Source organism: Bactrocera dorsalis, chromosome 3 (assembly GCF_023373825.1).
Source record: "Bactrocera dorsalis isolate Fly_Bdor chromosome 3, ASM2337382v1, whole genome shotgun sequence".
NCBI classification, from domain to species: Eukaryota; Metazoa; Arthropoda; class Insecta; order Diptera; family Tephritidae; genus Bactrocera; species Bactrocera dorsalis.
Genome location: NC_064305.1, coordinates 72,876,657 through 72,904,400, shown reverse-complemented (window position 1 = coordinate 72,904,400; position 27,744 = coordinate 72,876,657). Strand labels below are relative to the sequence as shown.

General features: G+C 37.2%; 2 protein-coding genes across 7 annotated transcripts in view; one reads left to right on the top strand and one right to left on the bottom strand.

Annotated features, from left to right (window-relative positions):
- The window catches only part of LOC105233500 (intermembrane lipid transfer protein Vps13), a 28,038-nt gene extending 19,614 nt beyond the window's left edge, over positions 1-8,424 (top strand). For all 3 annotated transcript variants that reach the window (XM_049450684.1, XM_029553488.2, XM_049450683.1), the window contains 17 exons: positions 53-873; positions 945-1,103; positions 1,168-1,326; positions 1,386-1,814; positions 1,882-2,009; positions 2,073-2,364; positions 2,426-2,563; positions 2,632-2,772; positions 2,842-3,140; positions 3,201-3,421; positions 4,377-4,525; positions 4,599-5,420; positions 5,480-5,580; positions 5,655-5,793; positions 5,858-6,141; positions 6,212-6,350; positions 6,857-8,424. In XM_049450684.1, the coding sequence (XP_049306641.1) occupies positions 53-873; positions 945-1,103; positions 1,168-1,326; positions 1,386-1,814; positions 1,882-2,009; positions 2,073-2,364; positions 2,426-2,563; positions 2,632-2,772; positions 2,842-3,140; positions 3,201-3,421; positions 4,377-4,525; positions 4,599-5,420; positions 5,480-5,580; positions 5,655-5,793; positions 5,858-6,141; positions 6,212-6,350; positions 6,857-7,060 (4,625 nt within the window). In that variant the 3' untranslated portion in view covers positions 7,061-8,424. The remainder of the gene's footprint in view (positions 1-52; positions 874-944; positions 1,104-1,167; positions 1,327-1,385; positions 1,815-1,881; positions 2,010-2,072; positions 2,365-2,425; positions 2,564-2,631; positions 2,773-2,841; positions 3,141-3,200; positions 3,422-4,376; positions 4,526-4,598; positions 5,421-5,479; positions 5,581-5,654; positions 5,794-5,857; positions 6,142-6,211; positions 6,351-6,856) is intronic.
- A 3,077-nt stretch (positions 8,425-11,501) lies between these two features.
- The window catches only part of LOC105233499 (uncharacterized), a 35,202-nt gene continuing 18,959 nt past the window's right edge, over positions 11,502-27,744 (bottom strand). For 2 of the 4 annotated variants that reach the window (XM_049452247.1, XM_049452248.1), the window contains exons 2-4: positions 22,300-22,985; positions 13,573-13,980; positions 11,502-13,434 (exon numbers count right to left, since the gene is read on the bottom strand). In XM_049452247.1, coding sequence (XP_049308204.1) covers positions 11,717-13,434; positions 13,573-13,980; positions 22,300-22,351 — 2,178 coding nt within the window. In that variant the 5' untranslated portion in view covers positions 22,352-22,985 and the 3' untranslated portion in view covers positions 11,502-11,716. The remainder of the gene's footprint in view (positions 13,435-13,572; positions 13,981-22,299; positions 22,986-27,744) is intronic. The other 2 variants (XM_029553489.2, XM_049452249.1) reach the window with 2 other exon arrangements.

Genomic DNA, 27,744 nt, shown 5'->3' with positions numbered 1-27,744 from the left:
AAGTTTGTACGAAGTTTGTAATATTGTATTATTATTTATTTTCGTTCCTTAGACCGTGCTGTTGAGGCGTTGGAGTACATTGAAAGTCATATAACAACGGAAACGCAAAGGCGTAAAACTGAAAGATGTGTCGTTGAAGTTCCTAATATCACAATTGTCATCGAAACGGGTATCGGTTACTATACGAAGCCGCTGATAACGGTTGATACGCGCTTGAATGCGATTATAAGTGATTGGAGTGATGATCTAAAAATACGCGGCTCACTTACATTGAGCACCAACTATTACAATGAGTCCTTAGCCGTGTGGGAGCCCATAATTGAAATGAATGAACACATCAATCGCAACGGTGAACAAGAGTATCTGCCTTGGGAACTAACCTACAAAGTGGATATAATAAATCAGAAGAACGAAAACGATAACGAAGAGGAGCAAGATGAAGAAGAGGAGTTGGGCAAAGTAACACAAATCGCCATACATTCAGATGAGGATCTGCAATTTACAGTTACCAAGTCATGCTTAGATCTTTTAAGTGTGCTGGGTGAGGCCTTCTCACAGGCCATACAAATTGAGGGTCTTACCAAACCCGAAGTGGTAGCACCTTACGTCGTGGAGAACGATACTGGCTTCGATATTTCCATAAACTTTAGACGTGGCATATTTACGCTGCACGAATGTCACTCGCCTAAAGCAACGGTGGGCACAAACTTGAATAGTTCCTTAGTATTCGCTGCTGAGGATGCGGATGCAAACTTTACACCAGATCAAGTAAAGGATTGTACGATTTCGCCTGGCGGACGCGCCTATTTGCAAACCAAAGATTTGTCTACGATCACCAACGAAGAAGACGAGGAATATAACTTATATGTGCAGGTAAATTGAAAGCAGTGAAGTGGTATATAAGGAATTGAAGTAATTATTTGTGTGAATTACTATATCTGCAGGTGGGTGGCATCGATAAAGAGGTTGTGCTACCCGTATCCAAATCGGATCAACGATATTTCCCCCTATATCGCGGCTCGAATCAAGATCCCTGGGGTATAGTGTCGGAGGTGCGCTCCGAGTATGGCACCACAAAAATCAATATACACGGCGTGGTGAAAGTATGTATAAATGCGACTGCTTCAGTCCACATAATTATATGATGAACTTTTTATTGTCTCTTAGGTACACAATCACTTCACCACCACTCTGCTTATACATCGTTATAAACAAGGTGCGGGTAGAGAAAAAATTTTGGTAGGTAAGGTGTCGCCCGGACAAGTCTTCCATGTGCCGCTGCACGCTATTTACGCAGATATTAAGGAATTGCATTTCAGTTTGGAGGTAAGCTCACTTTCGACTTCTGTAGTCTTCCATATAATGTAATATTTTTTCTTCTTAAGGGCTACAACATGTCTGTGCAAGGCATTAAATGGAATGATTGTCCCACTGATCTTGACTATTCAAGACAATTACAATGTGATCCTTTGGACACCTTCGAGACATTCTATATTAATGTGAAACGTGTTAAAACCGAGATCTTCCACGAGCACAGTGACAAATATACCATACTAAGCGCCTATTATACGCTGCATTTGCGCCCACCGGTATATCTCTGCAATGCATTGCCTATTAGTATTAGTGTCTCGGTAGCCGGTTGCAGCGTACGCAGTGCTGAAAGTGAGAATGTTGAAAAGAGTGCAACGAGTGCGGTCAAGGAAGATATGTTGGATTATGGTGAGAAAGAGGTGGCACCGGGTGACGTGCTGCATTTGCCAACGGTGAAATTAAGTGGCAAATCGCGTGAAAATCGCAGTTTCCTTGTTGTGCGGGTGGGTTTTTGTCGAGTTATATTGTCTTTTGTATGATTTTATTTAATTAAATATGTGTTTTCTACAGCTAATCCAATACTTGGAAAAGGATTGGTCTTGCACCACCGAAATATCTGAAGATCACAATGATATGGCTACCTGGCGCTTTAGTTCCTACGACTCTGAGGCGAAAATGGATATGGATTTATGCGTTCGGTAACATCTATTCTTTATCAGTTTGTTATTAAACTCAACATACATATATTTAATATAATTCAGTTTCGAAGATCGTCGTGGCGCCTTACAGATATCACTATACAGCCCATTCTGGATGATCAACAAAACCGGCTTGATGCTTAGCTATAAAACTGATGCGGAAACTGTTGATGTACTCTATCATCCACCGGAGTATAATGGTCCGATCTTGTTCTCTTTCCGTGAGAAATTCTTCTTTGACAAAAAAGCTGCCACAATACGTGTCGATAACGGTGAATGGAGTAATAAAATACCGCTGGACGTTGCCGGTTCTATGGGTGCTGTCACTTGCAAATCCAAAGACACGCCATATCAAGTGAGTGCGCGCCCATACTAAAATTAATTAACGGTGTCAAAATGTTTTTTTTCCCTTTCAGATTGGCGTACACAATCATTTAACCTATAATTCGCTCACGAAAATGATCACATTCATACCATTTTATATTGCAAGTAATAAGTGCTACTTCGAAATAGATCTACAAGAGCAAAGTAGACCGGGTGATCCATGGATAACTGTAAGTGTCCATTCAAATTAATTGTTATGTTAATTGTGCATAATTTTCTTTGCTCTCCTCCCTTGCAGGTGTTACCCAACTCTTGCACACCGCTTTGGCCCAAAGACGATTCCGATTTAATGCTTATCGCACGCGTACTCGGCCAGTGTACACCGGCTTTCAAGTACTCAGAGGCGCAGTGTACGTTGCTTAAACTGCCCGGCAACAAGGTAACTCTGGCGATACCGAAACAAATTTCACATTAATAAAAACCGTTATTATTTGTCAATATCTTTCAGTACGGTGGCATTAATGTTGATGTGCAGGCCACTGAAGGTGGTGTTTATATCATATTTAATGAGTTTAATCCTGGTGATGCGCCCGGCTTAATCATTAATCACACCAACTTACCAATTGTGTATCAAGAGAAAGATGTTAAAGATAATGTGGTTGTGAAACCGTTAACCAAACTGCTGCACGCTTGGTCACATCCATCGGGCGAGAATAGCATTGTCTTTGACTTTGGCGAAACGATTAATGACAAGAGTAAAACTAAAGCCGAGACCGATTTGCGACGCGATCAAATCGGTGAAATGAAGTAAGTGTTGCTTGATTTATCGAAATAATATTTTCTTTAAACATATTGTTATACTTGTAGAATCAGCGACGGTTCGACTGCTTATTGGGTTACGTTTTTGGACGGTTTGCAACGTGTTTTGCTCTTTACTAAAGATGTTGGTATTGCTAAAAAGCTAGAAGGCAGTGGCACCATACAAAAGATAACACAGTCAGTTGAAGTACGCATCCATGGTATTGGCTTTTCATTGATAAACAATGCGATTAACACGACCATCTTGTATATGGGCATAGCAAGCTCGGGTAAGTGTACGAAATGTTGGTGTTATACCGATAAAGTTTATGTGTGAAATTCAACTTAAATATTTATGTACATACATTGTGACAAAAAAGCACCCGGAATTGACTATCCTTAATTATTCTTCCAAATATGAACGCGATCTGTCAACCAGTTTGTTTACAGCAGCTGCTTAAGTCAGTATATCTCAGTAGTGCGTTGCCATTTGTACAATCGATAAAAATATCGAACAAACAATATTTCTCAAATTTTGTATTTCTATCCAAATTTTGTGAGCGGACTCATTTCGAATGTTGGAAAAGGGTTACGGAGATTAAAAAACATAAGCTTACAAGTGGTACAACGCCTCAAAGACGGTCGAGAGATTGTTGAACATGATTGTTGACATGACTCGTACTGGACGACCTTTGAAAAGTGAAGTATATAATGCTTGAAAATCGTCAGGCAAGTGTTAGAGGGATGGAAAGAGAGCTCGACATATCTCGCGATTCCATTCGAATTGGTTTGGTGGATATTTTGGGCATGAAACGCTTTGTTGCTCAGCTCGTCCCGATAAAGGTCTCTTTGGACATGCTTGATCGTGCGAATTCCGATCTTGTATTCATGACGATGAGCCATTGGTTTATGAGTTTGACATGCAAACAAGTCAACAATCATCGGAATGGAACCTTTTTTCTGTCGATCGAAGAGATACAACAAAATTCGCTGAAGTAACTACCATAAAGGTCCGCACAAAAAGCTCTTATGAAAAGTTTTTTGAAGACTGAATGTTGGGATAAGTGTATTACATCTGGTGCGGATTACTTTGAAGTCGACAAATTAAATATTGATGAATAATTAAATATCTTGCGTTTTATTTCCAATTTCCGGGTACTTTTTTGTCACAATATATATAATTTTTTTCTCACAAAAGTTCTCCAATAAGCATATTAAGTTGAAATTTCCAATCAAATATTACAGGCGTTATTTGGGAGCAAAAGAAGAGCGCCAAACACTTCAAGCAGATGAATATACACGAAACCGCAGAGCTTGAAGAGCAGTACCAACAGTATTTGGTGGATCGTAGTGTGAATCTGGTGAAGAAGTACTACATGGATGCCAAATACGAGGTACGACCATATACGATATACCAAAATAATCAATATTAATAAATCGCAAATTATTTTTATTTAATTATTTCAGATCGATTTCAAACATATGATACTTAAAAAGAATAAAGAACGTGAAATACATCGCACCTTTTATCCAGGTGTTTGGTTCAAGATGCGCACTTCGCCTTATCAAATGCAGCTACACGCTAAAATCAACAAAATCCAAATTGACAATCAGTTAAACGATTATATCTTCCCAGTTGTGCTGGCGCCCATACCACCACCGAAAAGTGTAGCCACGACTACCGTACTGAAGCCATTCATCGAAGTCAGCGTTGTGCAATGGGTGGTGCCGAACTCCACTGTCAAACAATACAAATACGCAACAATGCTTATACAAGAGTTCCATTTCAAAGTGGATTTGATATTCCTCACGGCGCTCGCCGATATGTTTGCTAGCAAAGTGGACGATGTACAAGCGGCGAAACTCTTCAATATGAATGTCGAATCGATAGAGAAGCCATTATCTGATCTGGTCGAAACGCATTCTGCACAGGAGCAAAAGAATTTCTATGATAATTTACATTTGGGACCGATTAAAATACACGTCAGTTTCTCCATGGCCGGCTCAGATACCACAGCATTGCCGGGTATACTCTCCACGCTGGTACAGGGTGTCGGCGTTACTTTAACGGATGTTAATGATGTTGTTTTCCGACTCGCTTTCTTCGAACGTGAGTATCAGTTCTTCACGCAACAACAGCTAACTTCGGAGATTACAACACATTATACCGGCCAAGCGTTGAAACAATTGTACGTGCTCGTTTTGGGTTTGGATGTGCTCGGCAATCCTTATGGCTTGGTTGTTGGCCTGAAGAAAGGTGTCGAAGATTTGTTCTATGAACCATTCCAGGTAAATATTCATTACATATTTTGTTATGAATTTGTTGCTAATTTGTGCTGCCTCCACAGGGTGCTATACAAGGACCAGGCGAATTTGCGCAGGGTCTGGCGCTCGGTGTTAAATCACTTTTCGGACATACTGTCGGAGGCGCAGCTGGTGCTGTATCGAAGTAAGTGTAATCACTACGAATGCGCGTTGACACATATTTTTTAAATAACTATTTTATTTGTTTTAATTTTCTAGGATCACCGGTGCAATGGGCAAAGGTTTGGCTGCACTCACATTCGATGAAGAATATCAGAAGAAGCGTCGCCTGCACATGAATAAGAAACCACAAACATTTTCGGAAGGCATAGCGCGCAGCGGCAAAAGTTTGGTTATGGTGTGTTTGAAATTATATAAATATTAGATAATATGTATTTTAACCTTACTTGACCGTTCCGCAGGGCTTCGTTGATGGCGTTTCGGGTGTGGTGACTAAACCCGTCGCCGGCGCGCGTGAAGAAGGTGTTGAGGGCTTCTTTAAAGGTGTCGGTAAGGGCGTCATCGGTTTTGTCGCGCAACCGACAGCTGGTGTGGTTGATTTTGCCAGCGGCAGCTTTGGTGCAGTGCGTCGTGCTGCCGAAGGACAACATGATGCAATGCGTCTTCGTGCACCGCGTTATATACATCAGGATAATGTCGTGCGTCCTTATTGTCGTGCCGAGGCGGAGGGCAATCGTGTTTTCAGGTATGTGCCCAAATAAAAGTTAAATAGTTATGCAATTAAAAACTAATATTTGTTGATTTTTCTATTACAGAGAAATTGAAAAGGGCAAATATGCTGCCACTGATGTATTTATACACTGTGAGGAGTTAGTACCAAAGCATGAGTACTTCGTCGTTTCGAATCATCGCATTATACATGCAACGAAGAATGATCTTTTCGGCACATACACAGTGAGTTGAATTAAAAAATAGTTATTGTTTAATAATAGTTGGTTAACTAGTAGCACTTCTTTCTTGCTTACAATCTGCAATCGTTTTTAATGTGTCTTCTATCCGAAGATTATTTTTATACCCCGAACTGTGTATATTAAGTTTGCTTTGTGACATCCGGAAGGATAAACCGGCTATAAATGATATGTATTATCAGCATGATGAGCTGAGTCGATTTATAAGTGTCCGTCTGTCTATCTGTCCGTCAATGTATAAGGGAACTAGTAAATAAGTTTTTGAGATATCGATCCGAAATTTTGCACACGACCTTTTCACTCCAAGAAATTGCTCATTTGTGGGAACCGCCAATATCGGACCACTATAACATATAGCTGTCATACAAACTCATCGATAAAAATCAAGTTCTTGTATGAAAAAAATGTTTATTTGACAAGATATTTCTATATTTGACAAGATATTTTTTGAATATTCTATATTTATGTATATTCCTTCGCTTTCACTTCCAGGTCCAATGGAAATACCGCCTTGAAAACATCGACGTCTTTACGCCCACAGATAAGGGACTGGAAATCAGACTGAAAAAACAAAACAAAAAAGTAATGGGCATGTTTTCAACTAACGAAGTAGTTCGCAAACAAATCACCATAAAGGATTCAAAACGTCGTGATCATTTAATTGAAATATTGGAATCTCAACACAAGAAAGTGTAACCTTTTCTTCCGCTTAATATGCGTCATGTACGGCAGCTGTAGATGCTCATCGTCATCACCATACTCACAACATAAATGTTTCAAAATTCAATGGCTGCAAGCTACATAAGCAAGTTGAAGCGCTTTTAAGCTGCAAACGCAACACAAACGACATAAATTCAACATCGATTGAGTGCGCACCGAAAAATTTTTACTAAAACAAACAGAAATAAGAATAAACAGAATTATGAGAATTGATATTTTAAAATACTAAAGATAAGCATATTGCTGTTTTATAAAAAATCAAGCACTATGTACTTTTAATCACTAACTTATAAGCTTTTCTAACGTGGATACGCATTTCTATTCTTTCTTTTTAATTTTTTGAAATTTATTTTCTTTAATTTTTTTAAATTTTCTAATTTTTTTAATTTTAATTTCTAATTTTTATATTTTTTTTAATTCATTTTTATTATTAATTTTTTTTAATAAATTTTTTATTATTATTATTTTTTTTAATTATTTTTTTTTTTAATTAATTTTTTTTATATACCGAAACTGTTACGTATAATGTTATACACGCTCTTTCGTACACTTGTACACCACCATAGCGCCGGGTATTTTAATGTAGGGGAGCCTATGTAACGAACCTTAATGAAATATTTTCCGTCTTTTATCGTTTTACATCACGAGACTACCTCGTTGTTACTGCTAAAGCAAGAAAAAGCAAACAATAATTTTCCTCTGAATTACTACTATTACTTTTTTATACATACTGAATATTTCACAAAAATATATAATGTACCTAAATACATATATACAAAGTACATATATTCAATGAAATAGTTAGCATTAATCACATACATGATTTTGTTATTAAAAAATTCAATGAATAAATACAAACGATATTATTGTTGTTGTAGTTACATTTTTACGTTGAAACGTTTTTATAATTGTTAGCAATCATAGCGAGAAGAAAACTCAAATGAAAGTATGAGATACATAAGTAGCAAAAAAGTGTGAGCCTTTTCCATGGCATCTTTCATCGATTTCCGAAGGCATACATAATACAAAAAAAGAAAACATTTAAATAACTTTCATGAATAGTACATATATATCCATTTTACACCAAAGTATTGCGCTTTTTGGCCGTATGTCTGATATTTTTTGTTTGGTATTCTGGCCTTCAAAGAAAACTCTGTTTTGCTGCGATAGTTGAGTAAACAACACAATAATGCATACAATAAATTCACAATATACACTTATAAATGTATTATGTTAATATACATACGATTTTTACACACATATATATATATATAAATATATATTTACAATCATATAAATGTTATCTGAAATAAATGTGCGAAAATATTGAAAATAATTAAGTACGGTGGTGTTTTTGTAAAATGAAGGGAGATTAACACTACTAAGAGACAAGACTTTGTTCATAATTTTAAAAATCTTAATTTATTTCCAAAACCTATGTCGTTCGCCTCAAAGTAATCATTCCAATGCCAATGCCAACGCCTTTTCCAATCCTCGAAACAGTTGTTAAAGTCAATTTTGGAATACCCTACAGGACGCGTTGTGATTTAATGTCTTCAATTGACTCGAAATGGCTTCCACGGAGCGGTTGTTTCAGTTTTCTGAGTAGCCACAAGTCACACGGCGCTAAATCAGGCGACTACGTTGGTTGCGGCTCGATATTGGTTAAAAATTTGGCGAAATACTCACGAAGAATCAATGCAGTATGCGACAGTACATTACTGTGGTGCAAAAACCAAGAGTTGTGGGCCCATAATTCCGACCTCTTTTTACGTATAGCTTCGCGCAAACGACGCATAATTCTCAAATAGTATTCCTTGTTGACAGTTTGGACGGTGGGAAGGAATTCGGAATGCACCACACCCGATAATCGAAGAAAACTCAACATAACATTGATTTGTGAGCTGCTTTGACGTTGGGTTTTCGGCTTCTTCTTACCTTTGCCACGATATTCAGTCGATAGTTAACCTGTTTCCAGGTCGTAAGCATGAATTCAAGACTCATCCCCAGTAATAACATGTTTCATGACATCCTGATAGTCGGAAAGCATTACTGTTTAATCGTCGATTTTCAGTCAGTCTTAAGCCTTCAGCAGATTTCTCAGTTGTTATTTAAAACATTTCGTAAACTCAGGAATGGTTTTCGTTATAAAACGGTGTAGCGCTGGCGCAGTACCTAATATACGAGGTTTGACAATTAAGTATTGAGACTGATTTTATTGTCGCGCTTGTTTAAAACCTGAAATTCCCTTTTTCTTTTTCCGGCATCCCTCCCCTCTCCATTGATATATGTACCATCGCTCTAGCTTGTTTAGTTCGCCTGCTGCGTCAAGTTGAGTAGACGTGTGTTTGTAGTGCTCGTCACGAAAATGGAAAAACGAAATCAAGAGCAACGCGTCGCGATAAAATTTTGCGCCAGATTGGGCGAAACAGCTTCGGAAACGTACGCTAAAATTGTAAAAAAGCACACAATGGTTGACTCCGCGCGCCCCCGCCCGAAAAAAGCTCGCATGAGCAAGTCGAAGGTGAAAACGATGATTATTGCCTTTTTTGATAGCCGTGGAATCGTCCACAAAGAATTCGTTCCACCGGGGAAAACTGTGAATCAAGTCTACTATTGCCAAGTACTCGAAAGATTGCGAAAACGAGTCAACAGCTCGTAACTGGATCCTTCATCACGACAACGCGCCGTGCCAGTCGAAGCGTTCCACAAATGTTACGAAGCATGGAAAACGCGCTGGAATCGCTGTATAGCTGCCCAAGGGGACTACTTTGAAGGGGATGGCAGAGTTGTAGAATAATTTTCAAATATAATATACGGTTTTTATGGAATCAGTCTCATTACTTAATTGTCCTTCCCCGTACCTCCATGCATTTACGCAAGTATCGTCGTTACTTATTTTCTTATTACCAAACGGCTCGTATGCGATAGTAGTAAGTGCAGTCCTTTACAGAACGTAAAAAGCATACATGTTTTTCTTCGAGCCTCTTGCACATGGCTTGGAGGTTTTGCATGTCCATAAGTCATTCCATATCGCCCTAATCTGTCTGTCAGCCCTTTTGGAAACTTCATTGCAAATTGTTTTTAGTGATTTGTTTCAAGAGGCAAACGGATGTCACTTTTCGTAGTCTAATCAACTATTTCCTTTCCAAGTATATACATACATATATCTACTGCCTATCTGCTTCTAAGGACAATCCCTGCCTTAATTGCCGCCTGGCCTTGCCGCTTGCCTATCGAATTTCGATAAAATATAAATCTTCTTTATGTTTGTTTCCTGCGTTGTTAGCTAATGCAGCTATCTCTGATCTTAAAGACTTCCGCATGGAAGATACTGCAGTGTTCCGGAAGCATAAAGGATCGTCTGAGATTTCGCTCCGAGCAATATACACACCACTGACCATTTTTTATCCATCTGTATAAACGTAATAAGTTCCGCAGGCGAGTCACATGTCACTTAGTCTTTTAGTGTGACTTGAAACCTGAGGGTATCTATTTTATACACAAATCTCCACTTATTGAGCTATGCTAGAAGATCGTTTCGGAGAATTTACCTAACGCCACCAATCCTGCAGCTGGATTGGCTGCAGAGCTTTCCACTGCAATGCTGATTGGTGGTAGTTTGAGTAGCTTTACTAGTAAATCCGTTAGAGTGTTTTTTAGCGCTCTCGTTATGCGGAGAAGAGCGAGTCGCTGTATCCACTCCAGCGATTTTCTCTATATGATTTTGTTGACAGCGGTCCACCACACCAAAGCACTCTACAACAAGATTGGCTTTGCTACCGATGTGTAATACCATTGCATGATTACTTTAAGCTGGACTTTTGCACTTTCTACTGGATTTTTTCACTTTCTACTCCACATTGAGTTTCGAAATCAATTGGCAATGCAAAACTATATCCAGATACATACGAGTAATATTCTTCTTAATTGTTAACTCAACTGCGTTGACCCTCTGGGTTTCCATGTCAGGAAAGTACTTTGTCAAATAAAAAATTTTCTATACAGAGACTTGAGCTTGATCGCTGTATCCTAAAGTAGTCGTTTATCGACGGTTTTAACAAGTGAGCAGTTTCTTGAGGAGAAAAAGATATGTCCAAAGTTTCTGATCGATCTCTCAAAATCTGTGAGAGTAGTTCACGTATATAGAGACGAATAAAGATATGGACGTGACTGAACCGGCATCAGCACGCTGGTCATTTATGTATACATACATATATTATTTATGGGATCTGGGCAAACTTAAAATATTCTGTTAAAGATATAACAAGTTATCTTAATAACAAAAAAGTCGTTTACTAGAAAATGTTGCTTTGGGACTACAAATTAAAATCCAAATCAGTCATATATGCAAACCAATAATTAATTTTAGATGCATATGTACTTAGGTTCAACCCTTAAAAGAAACAGCATGGAGTTTTATATTAATACTAACAAAAATGATTTATTCCAAACAGTTCTTTAATAAAATAATGAATACTTTTACGCTTGAAACTTTTACAAGAGCGCTTACACAACTAAATATTATCAAAAGAGAGTCAATAATTATTTGAGTGCCTATCACACGATGCACCAACTAGCGCGGCTCTTACACGGTAACGATTTTTCCGATTTAATACTGGCAACGCTGTGCTATATTTTCTTTAAGAAACTGCTCGGTGGCGTTGTCACAGTCATTATGGGCTCGTAATTATTACAATCTTTGTCGCAGAAGGAACTCAGTGAGGCCACAGCACTGCCCGCCAACGTCTCCATTGTGAGCATGCCCATGTGTGCGCTCGTCTCAAATTCTTTGATTATCAGATCGACTTTGCTCTTCATGCTGGTGTCGACACCGGCGCTGCAACTCGAAAAGGTGTTCTTCAGTATCGGCGATGAGGGATTACTGCTATTAGTGTGTAAGCCATCATTGACACCACCACCACCACCACCATCGACAGCATCATGCGAATCGAGACTTTGTAGTAGATTTTCCTTTTCACTTTGTTTACACTTGGCCGGCGAGGATGGCGCTGAATTCGATGAGCTTGTGCTGCGACCCGAAGATGTTGTCTTGTTCATGCGATTGAAAAACCATTTATCAAAGCATTTCACACCCACACGATCGTTAACACTAACAGTGTTGTTGCTGCTGTTGTTGTTGTTGCTCGGACTGCCATGCACGCTGTTGTTACTCTTCTGTGGACTGACATTTGGTGTTGTGGATTTACGTTGTTTCTTGTTCTCCTTCACTGTGTTCGGTGAGGTTGGTGTTAACGCCAAAGCTTCCACATCGCTGGCACTGCTGCCGGAGTAAGTTTTTATAAGCGCCTTTTTTAAGCGTTCCGGCGTTGGACCGCCGGACAGCTGACTAGACAACTTGCTATGCACATCCTTGACAATCGATTGGAATTCGAGTTTCTCGGTATTGAGTACGCTGTTTTCGTTTAAATTCAATAGTTCGGCGGTTTCCAACTCCGATTGACTTGTGTCGGCCGATTTAACAGGTTGCGGTGGATATTTGGGTATGTCGTATTCCAGTTCATTGATCAAATCAACTGTGGCTGTTGCATCCTTCTTGGTTGGTAAATTAGGTTTAGGCTTGTTCGAGGTTTTTTCAGTTTGAAAGAGCGGTGAGGGTTCTTCGTAAATGCAGTCGTGCGTTGGCGCATTGTTTATGTGACTCATGAATGTCATTTTCTTGGCCATAGGCGGTGTTGGCAGTTTTCTTGTATTCCTTATCAAACTGGCCGGCGATGTGTCTCCACGTATGGCCGCTTCGACGGCGATAATCCATTCTTTGGCATCCACCTCACTATTGGCTTGGAAGAGAAATTTCTTATTGGGATCGGCTGTTGTAATTTGAAAACACACTTCACGTCGCTTGCCCTCGCCATAGTGTTCGATTTCGACGCCGTTGTGCTTTAAATACAATGTTATCGTTGGATGTGCTGACGTGGGTCCGTCGGCATAGCACAGCAGCCAATCGTCAAGCACACCGCAGTAGTATTTTTTACACTGATCGAAGAACAGACGTTTCTCGACGCGCTGCAACTGTCCAAATTTGGTGGCGTGCTGAATGGAAAGATGTCCGGCTGGCAAATCCATATATGGACAATCGATGGCCTGCATGGGTTCGAGCTCTGGTGTTATTGCCTTTTGCATTTCGTCTCTGCCATGGCTGGAAACTTGGCATATATCGTAATTTTGAGAAATGTTATCATCTTCATTCGCATCGCTATCCTCCTCATCTACGTCAACATCCTCATCACTGTACGCTTTACTGTTGGTTTTGTTGCCAAGACGCCCCGAACAACGAAACGTTTTATCGCTTTTCATGTCACTATTCCACTCATCATACCAACTGTTTGCTAAAATATGCAATTGAAAAGAAAAAAAAATTAAATTAACTTTTAATTGAATGCTATTTTACATTAATTAACTCATGGCTGTATGTGTTGTATTTGTAGTAGTGGGCAGCGCCCAGAGGTCAAGAGTTTAGTACTTACATTTTTTGCCACTCGTTCTGCCGCCACCGCCACCGCCTCCGCTCATATCCAAGTAGGAGGCGTCTTCATGCGATCGCTCTGTCTGCTTCGTAATGTTCTTTGTTGCATTATTGCCTTGGCTGCTCGCAGTTGTGTGTCTTGTGTGCACTTGCATTGACGGGTCATTGACCCTATTAGCTCCATTGATTCCATCATAAACTTCGTTTGACTCCATTTTGCCATTGACAATAATGGACTTATTGTTATTGAGCGTTGTTGCGTTGGCATCTTTCAGCGCGCAGTTTGCTAGGAGCATCTCACAGCGTATCAAGAGTTTGAGCGTTGCATCTGCCTCGGTCACATGAAACATATTCGAGGTATTCTCATATTCAGATGTCTCGAGTGAGGCACGGAAATGTTCGCGTACATCTGAAATTTGTTGGAAATAGAAATTTTTGTAGTTAAACTGCAGATTTAAGTTGGCAAAAATAAATATTTTTTTGCTTATGGATTATGCTTTGTTGTTAATTATGAAAATTGTAGGCTTTAGGTCTAGACATGATGTATGTAAGTATTATTCATACTACCGTTAACGTCGGTCGGGACCTGCGTGAGATTCCGCAAGATATTGGTTTAATCGCATGTTGTAGAGAAAATGTTTTTATACCGAAAATTTATGATTTACGGAAAGTATTAATTTTTTATTTTCATTTAAAGAAAAGTGCTGTAGAGTCGCATAGAATATATGGTGATCATGCTAATTTAGAAGCAAAGCTTGGGTTAAGGGACAATGCTCAGTGTTTGGTAGGACCAGGTTGTGGTATATCATGAGCTTCTACCTGGTGAAACTGTTCATTTTAAACGCCACAGACAACAAATGAACCAATTTGAACCATGCATTGATCGGGAAACGACCAAAATAGGCCAGAAGACACGGTAATTTTGTTACACGCCAATTCAACTGCTCACAAAGCAAAATCGGTTCAGGACACAAGCAAAGTACTTGGCTGAGAGGTGCTACCCCAGGTTAGTACTTTACACTAGCCACTTTAGTACTTCATACAACCGGACCATTTATTAAAGGTGTGTGGTGCCATACTCATCGTCCAATTTTGGCAACGTTCCTGGGAAGCCCCTTTGTTCCAATTCATATCTCTGACGCAGTTATTGGGTTACCGCTTTTTGTCTTTCAGCGGTTTTCAACATAACTGTTATATCGATAATGGGCGGGGTTAGAAACCAATTTAACCAATGCCGAAAAGATATACAAGGTGTGTTCAAAAAGTATCCCGAATTTTGTGTTTTTTCAAAAATTTTTTATTTATTCATGAATATCTATTAGATATTATGCCAACGGTTTTTCCAATCTTCGAAGCACTTCAAAAAATATTTTTTTTTTTTATCTTCTTCAGCTCCTCCTTCGATGCCGTCTTTATCTCGTCAAGAGAAGCGTAACGGCGTCCTTTCATGGGCCTCTTCAGTTTAGGGAACAAGAAAAAGTCTCAGGGCGCCAGATTTGGGGAATACGGTGGCTGCGGCATCTTTAGTGTGTTGTTTTTGGCCAAAAAGTCGCGCACAAGCAACGATGTGTGAGCAGGGGCGTTATCGTGGTGCAAAAGCCAATTTTTGTTCTTCCACAAATCCGGGCGTTTCTGGCGGATTGCTTCGCGCAAATTGCGCATAACTTGCAGGTAATATTCCTTATTGACCGTTCTTCCCTGTGGCAAGAACTCATGATGCACCACGCAATTCGCGATACTTTTTGAACACACCTCGTACAACGTCTGTCGCAAAAAAACATAGTTCAGCGAAATAAGAGACAGTGGCTACGTTGGCTAAAGGTAAACCATAACGGTATGCAAAAGTTGTGTTAACGGAACAACCTAATTATGAAGCAGTTCTTTGACTATGTTTGATCTCCAAGTCTAGCTTATAGTGTGACCCACTAGCCCTGAGCATTACAAACGGTCAAGTTGCTGCTTTAAAAAAAAAAATATTTTTCTTGACGTTGTTCACATACAGGTAATTTACAATAAAATATAATAGAGATAGAGATAAGCACAGTATTTCATTTTAGTTAAAGCGGGCGAAAACAATCTCAGCGGAAAGCGATTTAAAACCACATGCACCCTAATAAACGAAGTAATTGTGAGCGGAACTATAAATCGCAATTAAAAGCGCTAAAGCGCAAGTTAATGATGTAATGAGGCTTGTTTTTTGTTTTTGTTTTTGGAAAACAGTTGAGTAACTCAACACCTTGCTCCTAGTCAAGCAGCTGCATAAACTGTCAAACTAACTAAGCTTTTTGGGAGCAAAAGTCAACTAACGGTAGTTTAATGAAAGGTGTGCGTATAGGTGTGTATATACATATGTATATAGTGCATGTAAGTATAGTTGTACCTAAGAAATTTCAGCTATTAAAATGAAATTAAACTTACAAAATAAAGTAAAATCGTGATTGTTGTAATATAAATTGCCTTACCCTTAAATTTATTAGATTTTTTGTTGTTTTTCTTATATAAATATGTATGTATGTATGTACATACATACTTTTCAAAATTTTTCCCATATAATGGGTGAGCCAAGTTGAGGTACTTTTTCCCGATAGCCTTTTTGACAGATAACGTGTGAGTCGTGTCAAGCTATCATGTTATTTTTGTTCAGGGTTGTTTGACATTTCATCATGGAAAGACTTACGCCAGAACGACGTTTACAATTCTTTCAACTTTATTACAAAAATTTACGTTCTGTAAAGAAAGTGTTTCGGGTGTTTCGCTCAACTTACGGTCAACAGAATCGGCCTACTGAGGTTACAAATCGGAACACCATCACCCATCTTGAGACCCAGTATTCATTATTGGATATATAAACCACGTCCAGGACGCAGTAAAGAAAGAAGTAAGAAGTCCAAGAAGATCCGACGTTTTCGAGCCAAATTTTGTTCAACGATGAGGCCCATTTTCGGCTCAATGAATATGTAAACAAGCAAAATTGCCACATTTGGGAGGAAGAGGAGTCTGAAGAGATTCAAGAGCTGTCATTTTATACAGAAAAAAACACGGTTTGGTCTGGTTTGAGGGCCAGTGGAATCATCGGTCCATATTTTTTCAAAAATGATGTCAGTGAGAACGCAACCATCAATGGCGACCGTTGTCAACCCATGATAACCGACTATTTGATGCCTGAAATTGAAGTTCACGATCTCGGCGACACTTGGTTTCGAAACAAGACGACGCCACTTCCAACACATCGCATCTATCAATGAATTTATTGAGAGAACACTTCGGTGAGCAGATAATTTCACGTTTTGGGCCGGTCGATTGGCCACCAAGATCGTGTGATATCACACCGTTAGACTTTTTCCTGTGGGGATATGTAAAGTCTAAAGTCTATGCGGACAATCCCGCTTCGATTCAGGCCTTGGAGCAAAACATCACGCGTGTCATTCGCCAGTTACCAGTCGAAATGCTCGAACGAGTCATCGAAAATTGGACTCAACGAATGAACCATCTGAGATGTAGCCACGGCCCACATTTGTGCTAGATAATCTTTAAATAATGTTCTTTCGAATGTTAATAAACAGTCACCATTATATTTGAAGTTTGTTATTAAGTATCGAACCTCGAAATGGATCACCCTTTACTTATATGTACATATATCTAGCCCTGACTAACTCCACCAACGAACTAATTCAAAGATTAACCAAAGCCAAGTGAAAGAGTTTAATGAGGCCCTGGAGCACTGTGACTATTAAACTGTACTTAAATATAAACATACTTATACATACATATACATACATGCATCTCTGTGTCTGTATGTATGTTACCCAAAGTTATGAACTCCTCAGTCAACGATTGTGCTCTGAAACTTAAATGACTTTGTAAAAAGCATAATAAAAACCTGGCGAGCTGCTAAACGATGATGAATTCATAAAAATTGCGAATGTGTTAATGTTGCGACATGAAAAGTAAAAGCCGGCAGAATAACGGTAACAGCGTTTAACCAAAGAAAAACTGCAAAATTATGAAAATAAAAAAAAACATTAAAAATATATTATAACCGCGCACTACTAACTATTAACCTCAGACCAAAGACAATACACAACAACGCAACAACATAACAACAACAACAACTGTAACATTTGCAGCCACAAAAATGAAACGCGCGAATGAATAATGTATTACAAAAGCAAAGAAAATAACAAAAAGAATAAAGCTGAGCAGACAGAAACCGCAAACGCTGTTACAAATCGAGCTGTTGTGGCAAAAATAAAATAAAAATTTAAAGAAAAAATCACACAAAATAAACTAGCGACTACTGCGAGGCACTAAACAAACAACAAACAAGTTGAAAAGCTGAGGAAGTCAACAATTGCAGCAAGTTACCTGTATATTCATACGTACTTATGTACATACGTTGTAGAATATGTTTGTATTTATGTGTGTGTGTTTAAGTGAGTCAAACAAAATTACAAGAAGTTTATTAGATTACTAAGTAAGTCGGTGCGAGCGGCTAGTTAGAAGCAAACTGATCTACTGGCTTTGTACATATACATATGTATGCATGTGAGTAAAAGGTTCTTTTCGATTTTTCGCAGTCTCAATTTAGCTGACGCCGAAGAGGCGTGTCTAATATTATAGCATTTCATACAATTTTGGGGTATTTATAAAACCTGCTAACAATACTTAAAATATATAATTAAGTAAGTCAGTGTCGGAGTTTTAATATTGGCCACAGCAAAGTGTGTGAACTGATGTAGAAAGTCTTGTTCCACAATAAGTAGGTTGCCAAGTAATTTGCAACAGACAAGCGTCCGGTGATTTGTGGCTTCGCGCCACATATTTTCATAATTTTGCGAACATGCTAAAGACATACATATGTATGTATGTATGTAGGTGTTTATTTGAATATACATACATACTATACATATGTATGCAAAGAAAGTTTTAGTTCAAGAAAATTTAATTAGCATTATTTTCGGCTGCCGGTGCGTTGGAAATTCTGGCGGTACCCACTTTAAATTATAAAAAAAAGTCTAACAATAATTTTCATTTAAGGGGTTACATGTGATAACGGGTTTAAAAAAAGTCAAGTTGCACAACACCTCTAGAATATTGTCGTAAATTTTCCAGTTGATCCGATTGATAGTTTCACACATACAGCCTTGAAAACTTGTGTGCTCGAGGCTAGCTAGGCTAAGTGCACTGTCTTTAAAGATGTTTTTATCAAAACTGTTTTTTTGAAGTCGTTTAGCAAGATTTCTCGAGAACTTCGCAACCGATCTTCATGAAATTTTACACATACCTTTGAGATTTGATTTTTAAAGACTTGGACGAAGGATTTTTTCCGATTACAACTACTTAAAAAATAAAAAAAGTCCCGAAATTTTCCTTGAAATTTTAATTCTTTTTGAAAAAATGTCTGGCAAAAATGTGCTTCAGTGCTTGGTTTTTTTCCTTCGTCCAAGACCTAAGTTAAGGTTTTAACTAAAGCACGTATTTAGATAATCTAGTAAGGAGTTATCCTGATAACGCGGGTGCGTATTTTTTCCGAGGGGTTACCGGAAATAGCCCCGCAATGACCGAGTTAAAAATATTTGTTTTCAAAAATTTCAGCATTTCTTTGTTAATAGTCTATGTTTGTAGTAATAAAAAAGTCTTGCGGTATTTTTCGCTAGTTGCTGAAAGCGCGTAGTTCTAGTTTTAACCCCGCATCGGGTCATGCCATACCTTTTTCGAAGTTCATTTCACGCGCTAACACGTGCTGTCATTGATTGTTGTTTCTTTTAAGTCGTTCGTGAGTTATGGCGTCGCAAACATGGAGCTAAATAAAGAGAAAATACGGCATATTTTACAGTACTACTACGATAAAGGCAAAAATGCATCTCAAGACGCCCATAAAATTTGTACAGTTTATGGACCCGATACAGTTTCCATTTCCACCGCACAACGGTGGTTTCAACGTTCTCGTTCTGGTGTAGAGGTGGTCGAAGATGCGCCACGCTCCGGAAGGCTTGTCGTCGAAAGAGTTATAACCTTGATCGAAACTTTAGGCGTAGCGTAGGACCAGTTCTATTTAATTGCCCTGAATTAATTTTCTAAAACCTTGACTAAGAAAAAGATCAAACTAACAAGTTTTCTTGGAACTCCTCCTCATGTAACTCAAAAAAATTAAAATTCTAAACCTATCTCTTTTTTTTCTTTCTCTATTCATATTTAAATTAACAGAGGTTGTGAAATTGGAAAACTTTTTAGAAGAATTAATACACTTACAATGTGTAATAAAGATAGTCTTATTGGAGCTTTGAAGTTATCTTATGTCATTGTTTGCTGTTGAACACTATGGTATTATCTCGTCACTATGATGATCAACAAACTCTTGCCTTGACAAGTTCTATAAAGATAAGCATTAAAACTTGAACTTTGAATTTTATCCACTCTTCTTGAGTGGGAAATAATGTCACGTAATAGAAGTATATAGTTTGTTATGGATGTTAGTTTTGCGAAGAACGATGAATGAGTCGTCACATTTAATTTTTGAAGGTTAGTTCGTTTTTATACCCTAAATAGGGTGTATCAAGTTTGCCAAGAACATACATATAAAATAATCAAGAACATGCCCTTGTGGGCTTTTTTTTTATTTGAGAATATACTATATCTTAATGATACATGACATGAATAATTGTTCAAGGTAACGGTATAGTCTCCAAAGAAATTGTTTATATCGGACTACTGTACTCGTAGTATATAGCGCTCGTAAGGATTGAACGATCAAAATCATGTTCTTGTATGTAACTTTTGTATTCGTAGAGAGAATTACAGCTTCGGGGCAATTGAGGATAACATTTTTCTTTCTTACAAAAAAAAATATACAATTTATGATTTAATGTACAGAAAATCCTGAAGATGTTGAGCGCTTTTAGATTCAGATAAATTGACTGACAAATGTTGTTTGAATGCCAAAGGCATTATTAATCAACATTTTTTCTGATTGAAAATGAGTTCTTCGGATAAATGATCGGAAAATTTTGGTTCCTTACATCAATCATTTCCCTAAATGATAAATGCTTTCAGCAGGTGCGTAAAATTAATAAAAAAGCGGTTGTCAGCAGCCACCTACTATTTATTTGATTCGAATCTGTTAGATTACTCTCTATCTATATCTCGCTCGTTGAGGTATGGTGTAGCGAAGGTGTTCTATGCTAATATGTAGAAGCTGTGACTTAGCAGCTACCTGCGTGCAAAACTGCAAAGTCATATGCAAAACGGTGGATCGAACAAGAAATTCCTATTGTCACTCAATAGAAGAGATTGTAGGAATATGAACAGATTACTAACTGGTCACTTTCTGGTGGCGACATAAGCTCACAGAATGGGGCTGACAGATCGAGAACACTGCAGGAAATGTCTAGAACAAGACACGAGTAAAACAATGGAGTATCTCTTGATCATTTGTCCCGCATTGGCGAAACTACGCTGAAAGCATATGGGGTCCCCATGGTATAATACATTGGGGGAGGTATCGACATTGAGACTACGTAGTCTGCCAAACTCGCGTCAGGCGCAGGCATCCTAAAGGAATGACTATTCCTCTTGGACCTAGTAATTGGACTCCATCTGGTATCGCAAAGGACCAAAATTGGTCTATGCGTGGCTCATTGGTCAACCAGATTAACATAACCTAACTTACTAGTTGGCGAAATGGCAGCAGTGAGATCTTTTTTCATTCGGAAAAACCTGTACAAAACAATTGAGACATGTAAAAAAGTCTTATTATATAGAGATCTTTTGTTTCGAAGATCTTTGAAATATTCAAAAACCATTATTATGGAGTTAAGCTATTTTTGCTTTTAAATTTAGCAATAAAAGGGAATATTTGTTAAGGGAAGCGTTTCCAAATGTGAGAAAATTTTATAGATAATATATAGATATGGGAGATACGCAATGATTTACGATAGGATTTATTGTTTTAGAGAAGAAGGAGCTCAATTCATTTGTAAATTTTGAAATAAATTAAAGTATGCATTATAGTTGAGATAATAGAAGTTATAAAAATTGTTATCTAAATTATATTCCATAAAATTATAAACTTTACGAAACAAACTCTGTTACGAAGGCATAAAAATATCGACCGACTTGTGCTAATGAGTGAACTTGCTGTTCAACTTTTGTGCTCCATTTGGTGCTTCGATAGAATTTGAATTGTCTGCTTTTCCTTCTTAGTTGGGGTGCTTTTTCCTAACGAATGTTTTAGTTGTTTCCAAAGTTTCCATTAGTTTAGCTTTTGCTTATTCCGCTGCCATTTTTTACATTTTCTTATGCAAAACCAATGAATCGTTTCAACTACCTCAATTTTAACTGTAAGTGTGGCTTTAAACTCATTCAAACGGAACAAGAAGCGTCAGCAAAGTATGACTTCCGGTATAATACTCTGAAAAAAAATCTCAAAAACTGGCACGCTCAAGAAAATTGTTTTATACGCACACACACACCGAGCAATGTAAGCATTTTCCACGTAAGTCATAGAAATTGGGGCCGGCACTTAGTGGAGTAGAACTTGCACATATGTGCGAAAACGTTATAACACTTGGCAATGAATTCACTATTAGTATTGTCATTGTAGTATATCTCTCGGAATGTTTGTAAATATTTACATACAGTTAAGCTTGTCGCACAACACCGCTATAATGCATAAGTGATAGATAGTGGGGGAAATATTCAGCGGAATTAGTCAAGCATAACGACTTACCTCGTAGAAATTGCTCGATATCATTAGCGGCCGGTTGCTCTTTCCGAGCCATTTTCGGGTGTGTACGCGCTCGCCTGCTACGCCTGTATTTGTGCTGATTTGGTTTTAGTATATTTTTAGTACACTTTTCACTTTATGCACGTAGTAATAAAGCCATAGATCGCCCTGCTCTGTGGGAGGTGAGGAGTGGCTGTGTTTAAATCACTTTTCAATTTTTTGTTTTCTCGTCTTATTTTTTATTTGTGTTTTTATTTAATATTAATTATTGTTTGTGTTGTTTATTGATATTTTATTTTGCTATGCAACACACTTTTTACATAATTTTTTTGTGGATTTGTTGTTTCAAAAATTTTTTTATATGTTTTTGAAAACGCTTTTGGTGCTGTTAATGAAATGTATTAGCGATTTGGTGTTAAAAGTATATCAACGATCAGCGGTGACTGTGATCACGATTCGCACAGCTGGAGCGACGCTAGATTTTTTATTTATTATTTTATATAATTTTCGTATGTATTTATTTTTTGTTTATGGGTTTGATTGTTTTGCACTCTTTCTTTAGCGTTTATCTCACTTTATTTATATTTATATTTTTATTTATTTTATTTTTATTCATATATTTTTTTAAGTGGTTCACACCATTTTCAGCTGCGCAACTGATTTGGCTTGCTTTTCGAGGAACTGGATAGCTGTGCGAAAATATAATTTTGTTCTATTTAGACACAGAAATCAAAGAAAATATATTTGTTTGTAAGATAATAAGATAAAATTCTCAATATTAAATATATTTTTGCACAATTTTATTATATATGTATAATCTTTTATTTTCGACAATAATCCGTATTTATTCCACTCTAATTTATTTTTTGATTATTTTAATTTATATTATTATTTTTAGTTTTTTTTTAACAAAAATTTTTTTTTTCAATTTTATTATTGGTTTTTTTAATATTGAAGTTTTTTTTTAATTATTTTAATTATTTTAATTTTTATTATTTTTAGTTTTTTTTTTTAACAAAAATATTTTTTTTCAATTTTGTTATTGGTTTTTTTAATATTGAACTTTTTTAAATTATTTTAATTTTTATTGGTTTTTTAAATTTTTAATTTTTTTAATAATATTTTTTCATTAATTGTTTTTTTCAATAATTATTTGTTTTTTTATTATTTTAATTTTTATTATTTTATTTAAATTCTTTTTAATAATTATTCCTTTTTTAATATTTTTTTTTCAATAACTATTTGTTTTTTTTTAATATTTTTTTGATTTTTTATTAATAATAAATAAAAATAAATTTTTTTTATAATTAATCCTTTTATAATAATAATTTTTTTTCAATAATTTTTTTTTTTTAATATTAAACTTTTTTTTTAATTATTTAAATTTTTATTATTTTAATTTTTATAATTATTTTTAATTATTTTTTTTTTAATAATTATTTATTTTTCATATGAAACTTTTTCTTTTAATCCATTTGCCGTTTAGTAGCGTCTATTAATTCTGATAACAACATATGTTCGCGTGTGATACCCCGTCGTGTGTGCGAGCGCTGATCGCGTTTGCTTTTGCTGAAACTCTCGACACAACAGTCGCATGCAACTGCTGCTGCTGCTGCTTCACGCTGCTGAAACAAAGTCAGCTTAGTCAGCGAGCAATCGATCTGTCGGTCACATGCCGTTCTCCAGTCCACACGCCACAACAACAACACAATAAGCACACAAATACTGTAAATGTATACATACATACATATATCTATCTCTGTGTGCATGTTTCTGCATATGTCTGTATTTATGTGTGTGTTGGGCTACCCGCATGCATATTGGAATTCTATTAGTAGACAGCAGTGTATTCCCATTCGGCGTACTATTTATGCCTCCCACAGCGTCACCACCCCACTGCTGTTGGCGATGCTGCGGCTGGAACTATCACTGCTATCGTTACAATTGCCGGTGGCCTGTTGCCAGAGTTCAATTGGTGTGTTTTTCCTGTGCTATGTTTTTTGGTTTTTGTAATTTTGTTATTGTTGTTAATTTCACTGCACTGTGCACTGCGGCAAAATGTTGCTAATGCTATTTATTGTATGTTTAGTATCTACTATATGTACATTTGTATGCGTGTGCTATCTTTATGTTGCTGCGGTTATTTTTATTATGCTCATTGCTACCGTTGTTGTTGTTGCTGCTGTTGTTGCCGCAATTGTGGTCTTTACCATCGTGGCGTTACTTGTGGTCTACGAACTCTTTCAACAAACAGTTTTTCATTCGGCTCGTACATTCTATGCCCCGCGTGCTTGATTTTATATGTGATCATTTGGTCTGTCTATCTGTATATATGTACATACATATGTACATATGTATGTGCAATATGTTTGTTCGTCAGTCTGTTGTCTGCCTTGTTGTATGGTTATTTGTCTGCCCGCTTATTTAAAAGTTTTATGTTTGTTTGTTTTATGTTGGTTTTACGAGCGTTTACTGCCTCACTCCATTCGCGGTTCATTGAAATTGTGTCGTCGCGATGACGTTATTTGTGAAATACTCGTAAGAACTTCAAGCTCTGGAAAGTCTTGGCAGATTTCATTGTTGCAGATAGATGATAATTGTTGTTTGTAATTTTGTTTTATTTAACTTTCTACGCAAAGCTATATTTTTTTCAAGATTACCTTATATAATGAGCTGCTTGAGGCATTCTTTCGAAATTTTATTTTGGGTTTGAATCAAGCTTTAACGAACTCTGAGAATAGCATAACTACAATACCAGCTTCAAGTATTTCGCAATATTACTTTTGCAGAATACCGCCTACCAAGTATGCGTACGAGGAAGTGAAGTCACTTTCGAAATTTCGTAAGCTATGACTACGTATTCTATTTTTTTACATTAAGTATAAACTCGTAATATACCAAGCAGACTGGAAAGTACTAGCCGAGTCGTTGAGAGGCGTCACTATAATTAAGATCGTATGTTTTGCAGTTGAATCTAACCTTGAAAAGCCAATGTATAAATTTCATAGCTCGCAGAGAAAAAAGTAAAAAATTTCATTCGATTTATTTATTCGCAGAAGGTGTGTCTACTGAAATGTTTCAAGCTTAGTCAGGAAAAACTGAGAAGCTGAGAAGAAAGTGTCTAGATGATTGAACCTTGTTGATCTTCGTATTGGCTTTGTCAGCATGCAAGCGACGAGACATGCAGCCTCTCCGCATATTAGCCTACCGGACAATGCTACAACCTGTCTAAGAGCGAGTGGTCCAGACGCCTACTTGATCTTGTAATTGCACAAGTTTTGGTTGTTGGACAGCGATTTCCAAGCGCATGGAAAGTCTATAGGTCGAAGACAGCGGAGTATCAACTCATTCACAAACTGATAAAATTTGGGTAAAGGTGACCACTATTACAAGGCAAAGCAAAGCCTTCAGTTTCCAGCGATTCCGCTGTGACGGACAACAAAGTAAATTGATGTTAACGATAAAGAGATAAAACCCTCTTTGATCTTGAACACCGCCCGCAAATTAAATCCAGTATCGCCGCACTGCTATCGAAGTGAATGCATGCCTCTCTGAAAGAAACTGCATTTCAGAGAAGTACATCTACTGCTACCTTGCTGACGGTCAACTTCACTTGAGAGTAACTGTAGAGGTCTGGTAGCCTGGTAGCCTGAAACTAGAGTTGATGGAGAGCAACGACGGAAGATTTCTACCTACTTTTACTTCTGGTACTTCTACTATTCCCCTAAGCTTTCATTCATACGTTAAAAAGCTCACTGCATTTCTGCTACAGCGCTTCCTATTTAGGATAAATCCCAACTGCTTCGTTTGTCCACAAATTGAAGGCTAAAGCCTTCCGATGAAGGGTGAGAAACATCTGGGAATGGTTGGAATTCTGCTTCTAATGAACTTCTCCAATGTTTTCAATAAAAACGAGGACATATTGATAAACCTTAAGTACTTGGGAGTTTCGTGCGAGTTTGTCGCCCTTAAGGATGAATGTGACCTGTCTCCAAGCCATCAGAAAGTGATCGATTTTAAAGTAGTTTATGTAGATGGGCCCCAACTAGCGGCATGACACCTTTATCGCCTTATAAAACTAAGCAGGTATCGTACGCTAGCGGAGACTTAAAAAGTTTGAATGAGTTTGGCGCCGATGTGAGGCTGAAAAGTCTGTGCAGCCTTCGCGAAGCTCTTTCTCTCTGTTGTAGATTGGTTTTGTCGAAAGTGAACAGTAGTAGTTTTACTCAACAGCCAGTAACAAGTCCCATTTTTTAAATACATCAAGGTGGTACGATCCTTAACGAGCATACGTCTAAATCCTGAGGATTCATGGCATGCGTTTAGGCTTCCGCAAGAGCTCTATGCGAGGGAAGGGCTTTTGGTTTAATAAATAATGTGATTACTAACTGTAATTATTTGTAGATACTCGTATTATATCTTCATAAAAATAGGTCCACTGTTACATAACCAAATATTAAGGACCACGCTACTCAAACATATTATTTATTACAGGTATTTAGATTGAAGTATAAATGTCTGGAGTACTTCCTTACTTATTATTTATTGCCTTTAAACTAAAAGCTCTACTCCAGATAAATATTTAGGAAATTTAAGAAATTAACTCACAAAAACTGGAATTAGCATTATCATATTTTTATATACACACACACACGTATGAACATTTGTGAATCATGTACATACGTAATATGATTCATGAATGACAAAACCAGACTATTGCCATTAGATCACCAAATTGTTTACTGTTATTATTTAGTCTGAATGAGAGTGAAATTGCATTTCATGTCGAAAAGGTTGAAAGTGGAAGACAAAACAATTAATTATGGGACAATCATTTTACATTAAACGAGCGACGAGTATAACATTTTATATATACGTACACATGTAAATGGGTCGCATGCTGAGATGGGCGTTGTTCCGTTAATTGTCCAGTTTATTAAATTTTATTGTAAAAATCTGCACGAAATCGCTTTATAACAATGGCTTATAATATAAACGACCCGGAATGGAGTGTACAGCGTGACATCGATTAGATCACACAGTGCTCGTGCTAATATTTAAAACTGACGTTGCAGTAGTTTAGTAATAAAAGTGTAAATTTGTGTTGGGATTCGTAATAAATTTATTTTCAGATTTAGATTTTTAGTAGCTAATTAAAATTTTATAATTAGCAAGTAAAGTTTGTTCCAGATAATGTAAACGAGTACAAATATACATAAGTATGATATACATACATACAATACATATTTGCTTCCAGTATGCATTATTATATGTAAATGTAATACTAAAAGCTTTCGGAAGCTTTCTGAAAGTTTGGATAAAATCTCGCCTACCTAGTATATTTACATACGAGGCAAGTGAAGTGACTTTCGAAATTTCGCAGGCTATCACCACGGATTCTATTTTTTTACATTTTTCTATAAGTATAATACCAAGCAAGCTGAAAAG